General features: G+C 49.9%; 1 protein-coding gene across 5 annotated transcripts in view; it reads left to right on the top strand.

The window, feature by feature from the left end:
* The first annotated feature begins 1,131 nt into the window (after window positions 1-1,131).
* Window positions 1,132-9,700, top strand: part of MAGI3 (membrane associated guanylate kinase, WW and PDZ domain containing 3) — an 83,127-nt gene continuing 74,558 nt past the window's right edge. For all 5 annotated transcript variants that reach the window (XM_076358158.1, XM_076358156.1, XM_076358161.1 and 2 more), the window contains exon 1: window positions 1,132-1,475. In XM_076358158.1, coding sequence (XP_076214273.1) covers window positions 1,154-1,475 — 322 coding nt within the window. In that variant the 5' untranslated portion in view covers window positions 1,132-1,153. The remainder of the gene's footprint in view (window positions 1,476-9,700) is intronic.

The raw sequence follows: 9,700 nt of genomic DNA, 5'->3' as shown, positions 1-9,700 counted from the left end.
GCAGACATTGATTTTGAATGAACTTTCCTGTGGTTAGTAGATTTTAGTGTTTCATTTGTTAAACAGCTGTGCTATGCTCCCAAATGCCGCGATTTTCATAGTGCATACCTGGCGTGTAATCCGTGCCCGGCATGGGCTAATTGCTACACGGAAATCTTTGACACACAGCTAAATAAAAAAGCTCATGTGGAGAGCAAACGCACTGGATTTGTGTTTTCCAGTCGAAAAAATGTCTTCACGGTTGTATCTAAATTGAGGCATGGTTTTGACCCCTGCTTTCGCCCGACGTGCTCAAGCCAGCTCTGAACCCGCTGGTTCCAGCGGCGGCAGCCACGCGAAGAGCGGCGTCCGCGCCGGCTTAGCTGTGCAGGCAGTAAGTGCAAACAGGGAAGGTAGCTGGGGGAGAGGTGCGGGCACACCCCGCTTCAGCACCGAGTGGGGGACGGCGTGAAGCACCGGGGCTGATGCGGGGAGGTACCGGCAGAGCGGCAGAGGGGAAGGCGGCCCTCCTTGCAGCGGGGGTTCTCCGAACCGCCGCCGCCGGACGGCACCGCCCGGCCCGGCCGAGGCGGGCCCCGGCTGAGGCGAGATCCCGCCTGAGGCGGGCGCTGACCCGGGCGGCCCCTCGCTGAGGAGGGATCCTGACTGAAGCCAGATCCTGGCTGACGGGAGGTCCCGGCTAAGGCGGGCGCTGGCCGAGGGGCTGTTCCCGGCCCAGGGGGCCGCACCCAGCCCGCGGCGGGGCCCTGGGGGGGTGGCCCTGGCGGGGCCGGGGCCGAGGCGCCCGGCACGGCCGGGGGCGGACGAGGCCCGGCCCGCCCGCGGCGCTGGAACGCGGGGCCGGCCGCCGCGCTGCCCGTGACGGCACAAGCCCCGCCCCGGGGGGCCGGCGGCGCGGCGGCCGGGGGGGCGTGGCCAGCGCGGCCGACAGGGCGCGGCGGGGGCGCGGCGGGGCCGGGGGCGCGCGGCGGGGGCGCGGCCGGGGCCGGGGCCGGGGGCGCGCGCGCGCGCGGCGGGGCGGGGCGCGGGGGGGGCGGGGCGGGGCGGGGCCGGGCGGGCGGGGCGCCGCCGCGGCGGGGCGGCAGTCGGGCGGCAGCCGCGGCCGGGGTGGGAGCGGCGGCGCGGGGCGGGCAGTGGCGCCCCGTGGTGCGGCATGTCCAAGACGCTGCGGAAGAAGCGGCACTGGCTGAGCAAGGTGCAGGAGTGCGTGGTGTCCTGGGGCGGCCCGGCGGGCCCCGACCCCGACCTCCTGCGCGGCGGCGCCGAGCGCGGCGAGTTCCCCTACCTGGCGGGCCGCCTGCCGCCGGGCGGCGAGGGTGCGCCGGGCCCCGCGCTGCTCTCGGGCAAGGCGCCGGCGCCGGGCGACGTGCTGCTGGAGGTGAACGGCACCCCCGTCAGCGGCCTCACGCACCGCGACACGCTGGCCGTCGTCCGGCACTTCAGGGAGCCCGTGCGCCTCAAGACCGTGCGCCCAGGTGAGCCGGCCGCCGCAGGCCCCGCCGCGCCCGCCGGACCCCGGCCCGCCCCCGCCGCTGCCCGCGCCGCCGCCGAGCCGGCCGCGGGTAGGCCCAGCCGCGCCGGCGCCCTGCGGGGCGGCGGGCGGGCCGCGGCGGGGTGCGGGAGCGCCCGCCCGGCGGCGGGGCCCGGGGCGCGGGTGCCGGGCTGGGAAAGTTTCCTCGGCTCCGGTGGGGCGCCTCCGCCGAACGGGGCGGCGGGGGGGAATGCGGCCCCGCTGCCGCGTGGGGCGGCGGGCGGCGCGGGGACCCGGAGTCGCGCCCCGGCCCCGGGGCGGCGCTGGCGGGCGGCGCTCGCTCTCCCGGCCCGCCGGGCACCGCTGCCCTCCGCGGGCCGCCGGCTCGGTCCCGCCGGCGGTGCCACGGCCCGAGCCCGGGGGCGGGCGGCCCGTCCCGGTGGCCTCGCCCGGGGGCGCCGCTGTCCCGGCGGGGCGAGGGCCCGGTCCCCGGCGCTGCCGCCCGCTCTGCCTCTGCCCCCGCCGTGCCGGGCGGCAGCGCTGCCCGGCGGCTCCGGCACCCGGCCGCAGCCCGGGGGTGAGGGGGCTGCTTGGTTCCACGCCGCTGTATTTGGGGTGTTTCGTGGGCGTGACGCCCGCGCGGGGCTCGGCGGAGCGGGCGGCGGCCGCGGTACGGGGCTGAGCGGAGGCTTCGGGTGACTCCGCCGCTCCCCGGAGGGTCCCTGGCCGCGCCGTGTCTCTGTGTGCGTCTGTCTGTCTGTGTCTGTGTGCGCGGCGGCGGCTCGCTGGCAGCTGGCCCTCGGCCGTCCAGCGAGCTCGGGGTCCGCGACTTGAAGAAACGGTGTTTCGTGGGTTTTCATGGTATTTACATGAACTACTTGTTAGAGCCGGGTGAAGGGTAGGTGTTAAATGCGCAGGACTAAGGAGGATGGGAGCACGGCTTGCAAGGATGCCATCGCTATATCCTGTTGATTAATAATTTGCCAAAGGCAAACACTGGGAACAAACTCTGGGTGTTCTTTTTCCGTAGGTTTGGATTAATTTTGAGTACGCTTTAATTAACTAATGATATCAGATCATTGTGGTAAAATCTTCTTTATCAACGTGCCTGTCAAATGTCAAGTTAATGCTGAATAGTGGCACCTGCAGTCGCATGAGCTAATGATTCACAGTGTAACGAGCTTCAGACTTACCGCTTTCCTGGCCAGACAACCCAGGTGCAAGCTTCATGCGTTATAAAGAAACTGTCTTTAGTAAAACTGTTTTTCTCTGAATCCCAACTGATACTGGTATTTCCATGACTGAAGTCTGTAATATTTCTTATACAGCTTCTTTGTTTAACACCTGTCTTGGACTTCTTTCATAACTGCTGGATTGCTGTTTGACTTTGGGCAATACATATTTTAAATCAGATTTTCCTTGTTTGACCGCTAATGAAAAGTCATCTTCTATATAGAGACTGCAGTTGGACCTGATGCGTATCACCTGTTAAACAAGTTGAAAAAAACCACCCCAAAACCAAAAAACAAACCCACACCTTAAAAGCACTTAGAGAAGCCTGGTAGGCTTTGAAAGATGTCTTTATTTCCAAAATTGGAAATCCCATCAGAACAAAGAAAATAAAAAAGAACAAACTGCTGCAAGTTAAATGTAAAATAAGAGGACAAAAAAAAAAAGAGGAAAAAATTGTTTAAGGTAGAAGACAATAATAAATCTCTGTTCTTAAGAGAAAGCTCGTGGAAGACGAAACTATAGTTAGAAGATCAAAGGAATTTCTGGTGTTTACTATGGAGGCAAGTAGGGGTATTCCTGTACTGGGACTTTCCGTAACAGAGAGACGTCTCAAACTGTCAAGTTAAAACTGGCAGAAAAGATTTTAGAAAAAATTGATATGAGTGGTAGAAAATGGCCAGAGCCAGATGATGTTCATTAGGAGTTCCAAATACGAAGCACTAAACAGCAATATGTTGCCTGTTCCTTCAGTCGTCGGTCATGTGGAAGGGGTAGGAGGTGGGCAATATGGTGCCACTGGGAAAAGGGTCCAGAAGATCAACAGGACTGACTTCTGACTCCAGCAAGTTGGTTAAAACTATAGTTAAGAATGAAACTATTGGGCATGTGAATAAATTCCATGTAATGAGGAGAAAGTGTTGCTTTTTAGAATAAATTCTGTTAGTTTTTGAAGGTTCACCGGTTCGTTTAATCAAATCCAAGTATTTTGGTGTAGTGGATTTTTAAATAGACTTTCAGCAAGGTATCAACAGACTTTGAATAAGGCTCTCACCAAGTGAGCGTTGTGTGGCAGCGTAGCTGCCAAGAGATAAAAGCAGAATTCTCCTGTGGGTTGGGTTAGTAACTGGTTAAAATACAGGAACAGTTTTCTCAACAGAAGGAAACTACTGCTGGAGTCTTGCAAAGGCCTGTGCTATTTAGCATAGTCATCCAGAGCTCGTAAACTGAACACTGGATGGAGTTGTAAGAAGAGAACTAGCGTTTTCATGCTGATTTTATATAACTTTTGGAACAAATCAAATTGAAGCTTCAGATCCAGCATTTTTTTCCCCATACAGGAACATCTGCAAGGTTATTTACCACATCAGATGATTTTTGCAGTAATTTTCTGTGTTAGACTTAATGTCCTTAAAGACAGTATTTTAAAACGTACTGGTTTTCTTGGTTGCTTTTTTTGCAAGACTGCCACAGTAGCGCTCAGTGGCAGTATTCCAGTTAGGGTATATGTAATTAGGAAAGTTGTTGACAAGGTGTTCTCTGTGAAGACCTGTGACTTTGAATTTGGCTTCCCTTCTACCCCTTGTGATCCAGAGCAGTCCAGGCTTGCTGACCTTTGGAAGGCGGCCGGGAAGATGCGTGGGGTTGTGCGGGTGGTGGTGGTGAAGGGAGCGAGGGCTGGGGAGCTGGTGGTCCGTGGTGCGCTCATAATATGTCTGAATTCTCAGAGACTCTTAATTGCATTACTGGTTTTAAGGTCCCGTTTTCCATGTTTTTCTCCAGTCAAAACTGTTCTCTCTCAAATGAACCATCACGTTGAAAGGCATGGAGGCCTTTCAAGGCCAGCAGGCCTTCGTGTGCCCGATGGCTCTTCAGATTTGAGTGCTATTGGGACAGAAGTCTGAGGGGATCCAACTTCAGGGGTCTTTACCATGACAGCAAGGAATTTGTTGCCTTGTCTCTGAATTTTAGGGTGTGTATAAGGCCTTGACGCTCATGGTCTGCCTCTGCATTTTAGAAAGGCAACTTTGGCGTTTAAGAGCTGGCTCCATCTTCCAGGTGAAGTCTGTGCAGGTGTCCCAACGGCCTTGAACAGCATGTCGGGGGACCGGACCGCTTTAATTAAAGTAGTGATGTAGTCCTTCATTAAACGCAGCAACAGCTTTAGTTGACAGCAGTAAAATCTGTCTGTGATACTTACAGCAAGCTCATAGAAAATTTAAAATGGAAATTTCAAGATGCTGTTTAGTCTTGTTTGATAAGACACTTGAAAGATATGAATGTTAATTTGAACGCCATCTGTTAACTGCACATCACAAACAATGGACCATTTTGTTGATGGAAGAAATCTGTCCTTCCCTTTCTTGCTCTGTCCTTGCTTGCTGAGGAGGGAAAACAAGACTGGCGTGCCATGGCTGGGGATGAGTGTCGTCGGTACCGCAGCCATGCCCTAGACGAGGTCTGCCTCGGGTGCGTGCAGGCTAGCTGGAAAATCTTCGGTTCCGGTATTGGTAGGGGCTGACGTAGCAAAGTCTGCAGAAGGCCGGTCTCGAGCTCTCTGCCAGTATACCTGGACTGATGCTGGGATCTGAGTTGTCTAAATGAAAGTTAGATATCCCTTCATTCTAGTTGATGATTGAGATTATAACCATACCTCTATTTTTGTATAATTCATCATCATCATCTTGCTCAGATGAGCAAAACGGCAGTACAAAGAAATAGGGCTTTTTGTGCAATGTGATATTTGTATGTACGTGCACACATGCTAACGTAGGCCGGCTCATCATAATGAGTGCATTTGTATTTTAGCCACACTCAGTTAGTGCTGGTTTCAAGCTAATTGCCTGCTTACGTGCATCCGAACGATGGCTGCCATGTGGCTCGAGGACCTTCCCTGTCCGGCGTTACTTGGATTAGTACGTGAGCCTTGTAACTAACTGGCACTGCTGCAGGTTTTGGGGTTTTTTTATTTCTGTTAAGGAAAAACTAAAGCATTTTGCTTTAGTCAAATCCATGGTCTTTGCTAAGTTCATCCTCCAAAGGTACCTACTAGTTCCATATGGCATTCAGATTTAGCCAGAAAGATGTTTGTATGTGCAGGCGAGCCTGCTGCGAAAATACTCTTCAATGTAACTTCGAATGCCTTCTTTCTTCATAGCAGCATGGTAGCCAAAATACATCATAACTAGGTTGCAGACTCAAAGTAACAAAAATTACTGATTATCTGCAAGTTCCTCTTTCTGCAGCCTGAGTTGCCAGATACTACGTAGGAAGGAATGCATTTTCCTTCCAAACTAAGGAGCTTTGATGAATACAGCTACTCTGTGGCAATTATTATGGTTTCATGGCCACTATAACTAGCATCTGGGAAGAAATGAGAGAGTCTTGTAGTTCTTCCAGTTGAGAAACGCTTCCAGAGCACATAGTTTTGTCCCTTGATTATTGAGAGAATGTATGTTGGCTCCACTGCATCAAAACTGATCTTTAATAAAAGAATGCCACAAGATTTAAAATTATTAAAAGTGACCTTCAGACTGAATTTTTTTAATAGCCTCAGTGCTCCTGAAACTATTAAACCTTGATTTCCTATGTATTTGTTTCATAGCTGACTTTCACGACTTTCACAACTTTCACAGTCGTGGCTGGAGCTCTTCCTCCGACTGGGGCATTTATTTGTTATCTCCAGTCTGGATGACCTGGCCTGCAGTAAGGTGTCAGTTTGTGCTTTGACGTTGGGTTTTTTTTCCCCCCCCAGCTGAGGCACGTGGAGGACTTCCCAGCTCATACTCACAGAACTCATGGGGTCTTTATTTTTTCAGTCCTTCATGCCGTTTACAATACATACAGTATGCCCCAGTCCAGAGCTGATGCATGTTGCTGCTTTGCATGCGCTCAACCATAGTCTGCAGCCTTTCGACGTGACATTTCTAACTACTTCAGATCTGTTGCTGTATTTGAATTATGATGCATTAGTACAGAGAATGAGGTGATTGACAGGTGGATGTAGTACTCTGAAGTTCTCAGTACCAAACTAACTTTTTTTTGAGTCAGTATCTTTCACTAAATCATGTAATGCTCTCGGGACTTGAGGATCTCAAAGCTAGCAAGGCCTTATCTTACCAAAATGCTCTCCTGATCAAAATCTGGTACATGCTTACAAGACGACAACTTATTGCTGGATGCATTTTCTCACGACTGTAAAATTGCATGGTGATCGATCCCTAATGCTTCCGTTACCAGCAGGAGTTAATGGAAATGTTTAGAAGTTGGCTTGTGCAAGGGGGTCCCTCCTCTGAAGCAGAATGAATGAAAACAGTGATGACAAATACAGTGACTCAGATCAGGATTCAGCACTTGAGACACAATACTCGAAGCTGAGTATATAAGACTCATTTACATTTTCTCTTGTGCTTGAGGTAGGTACAAAGCCTCCATGTGGGGGTAAACATTTGCATGTTTGGCAATTAAGGCGGAGAGGAGGGCATGCCGCACTCAGAGGCTGTTTTCACAAAATCAGATGAATTCTAAATGTGCTGTGTTAAAACGGAGATCAGAGTACACACTAGGATAATTTTGCCGCTCAGAGGAAAGGCATTACCCTAATTCTGTGTCTCTCTGGAAGCTGGCGGTAGGCCAGCTTGGTGATTAAACAGACTAATGTGTTACTCTGCTAGTCTGAGGAGTTGAGGCAGCCAGCTCAGGTCCTCCAGTTCTTGATGCGCATTAGGTGGGGGGCTGCAGGATGCTGGCGTGGAAGGCTGCCCTCCCTGCTTGAGAGTGCATGGGGAACTGATCCGTTTTTATACAAAAGAAGGAAAGGTTGATTCATTTTACCACACGAAGAAAAGCTCAAAGCGTACAGGGTTGCTATAATGAACGTGTAGGATATCCCAGTTTCATGAAACTGGGCAGAAAGCAGATGTGCAGTCTTGAAAAAGAAAACTGAACAAGAAATGCTTTCTGCTGGAGGCTGTCATTTCTCTGAAGCGTTGGCAGTAGAAATGGTGTGTCCTATAGCAGTTTGAGAGAGCCACCTTGCACAAAAAGCTATTAGCTTGCATCTCAGATGTGTGGATGCGGAGGACTATCAAGTGCTTGCCGAGGGATGGGTATTAGTATGTGCATGTAATTTATAATCTTGTTTCTCATGTTCATCTTTATATAAACATATTATTCTTGGCATAGAACATACTGCCTTTCACATACTCCTTTGTTTAAATTTTACTGCAATGAGTACTGTGTTAATGATTTCACCATAAATGTGCTCTAATTATTCTATTCTTTCTTAGTGTGTTAGTTTCAAATGATAACGAGGCCTCATGTGGCTTTTGCTACTGTGCTGCTTAACACCATGGTTTTAATTTGTACTTTTTTGTTCCCTTCAGGAGAGTCATTCTCTTCCCTGTACCGTTCGTTGATGTCTCTCAGGAGAGGCCCAGTAGAATAGCACGGAGTAAGGCCAGCGTTTACCTGGAGCTGGTGGCAGAGCGGGTGGTGCAGTCGGTGTTCTCCAAACCCACCTGCTCTGTGTCTGTGTCCCCTGCTTTAGGGGAATGAGATTCCCGCTAGGACTGAACAATCAAGCACTTGTATTCCAGTTTTTCCTGGAAGGAAATTTTCTCATTTAGATAGGGAGTTTTGATTGAAATTCCTGCATATATGTTTATGTTGCTTTTCTATTTAAAAAAAAAAAACAAAACAAAAAAAGCTTACGTTTACATGCCAGCGTAGAACTTGTTTAAAAGCCTTGAAACTGTAATTTTGCCACTACTCTGCAATGGCAGGAGGCTTTCTCTTCTATGTGAATGAAGCCAAGAATGAAATAAACATGAACCTTTATTAGAAGCCATGATTTCAACAGCAGACTTCGTCTTCATAACTTTTGTCTAGGTATTGCTCTTGAATTCTTGGCTGGCTTTAATGAAATGCTAGTCAGTTGTAGAAAATGGCTGTTTTTTATTGCTCTCAGAAGATACAATTTCCTTAATTTTTTTTAAAGAATTTTCATTTTGCTTTTATAAAAAAAGACACTTTAAAACTAAACTGTCTTTTTAGAAAATTCCTGAAGTAAACAAGCTGTGCTTGTATAACTTGCTATGTACCATGCTCCTTTATTATTGAAACATATGCTTCAGGATATTTTTCAGCTGATAATTCTTAAAAAACAAAAATACAAAATATAACAAGGATTGTGCATTCAAATTGACAGCTGAAATAATTACTCTAGTTTTCATTGTTGCTCTGTTTTAAGGTCTTTGAATTCATTTTTCTGGTTCTTGCTTCCTTTTAAGAAATTCTTGTCGCATTCATGGGCTGTTAGTTAAATCATATCTTGTTCCCTGAACGGGAACAATTTTCTTCTTCAAAGCAATAGTATTCCTGAGAGTACTAGATTTGGATTAAGAAAAATAGGGGCTCTTTGTATTTGAGAGTAAATTCCTTATTTAGTTGTGAGGGGAAAACGCAGTAGGAAGATTGCAGACTTGTATTGATCTGTTACACCATCATCGAAACCAGAATCCTAAGTAATTCATCTTCTCAGTTGCTAATTGGTATTTGAATCTGTGTTAAATTAATCTTTTTCAGGCCCTCAGCGGGTCACAGTGGGAACAGGAGCTGCTCCCAGGTGACGTACCAGCAGTAGCTGAATACGATGGGCTGCCTTCCAAGCTCATCAGTTTTAAACGCAAGAGCACATACTTCTGGTGAAAAGGGGAGTATCCTGAGAAGGGTGTTTGTCAGTGCGGTATCACGGAGACTGTAAGGCACTAATGGAGAAAAGGGGATTGCCACTATGGGTGCAGCAAGTCGAGGGACGCTGGGGTTTATGTTACTTCTTCCATACCGGCTGTTAAAACTCACGTACAAGCTGTCCCTCAGTGCTGCTGCTTAAGGTGCAGATACATTGCACGTAGCCATGTTCTGTGATTAGTTTAGGGGTAGCTTTCAATATGAAATAGGATCATAGTAATCTTTTGTTCAAGCTTATGTCACTGTGCT

Source organism: Aptenodytes patagonicus, chromosome 22 (assembly GCF_965638725.1).
Source record: "Aptenodytes patagonicus chromosome 22, bAptPat1.pri.cur, whole genome shotgun sequence".
Classification (NCBI taxonomy): Eukaryota; Metazoa; Chordata; class Aves; order Sphenisciformes; family Spheniscidae; genus Aptenodytes; species Aptenodytes patagonicus.
Note: the sequence above shows the minus strand (reverse complement) of the source record. Positions and strands in the feature narration are given on the sequence as shown.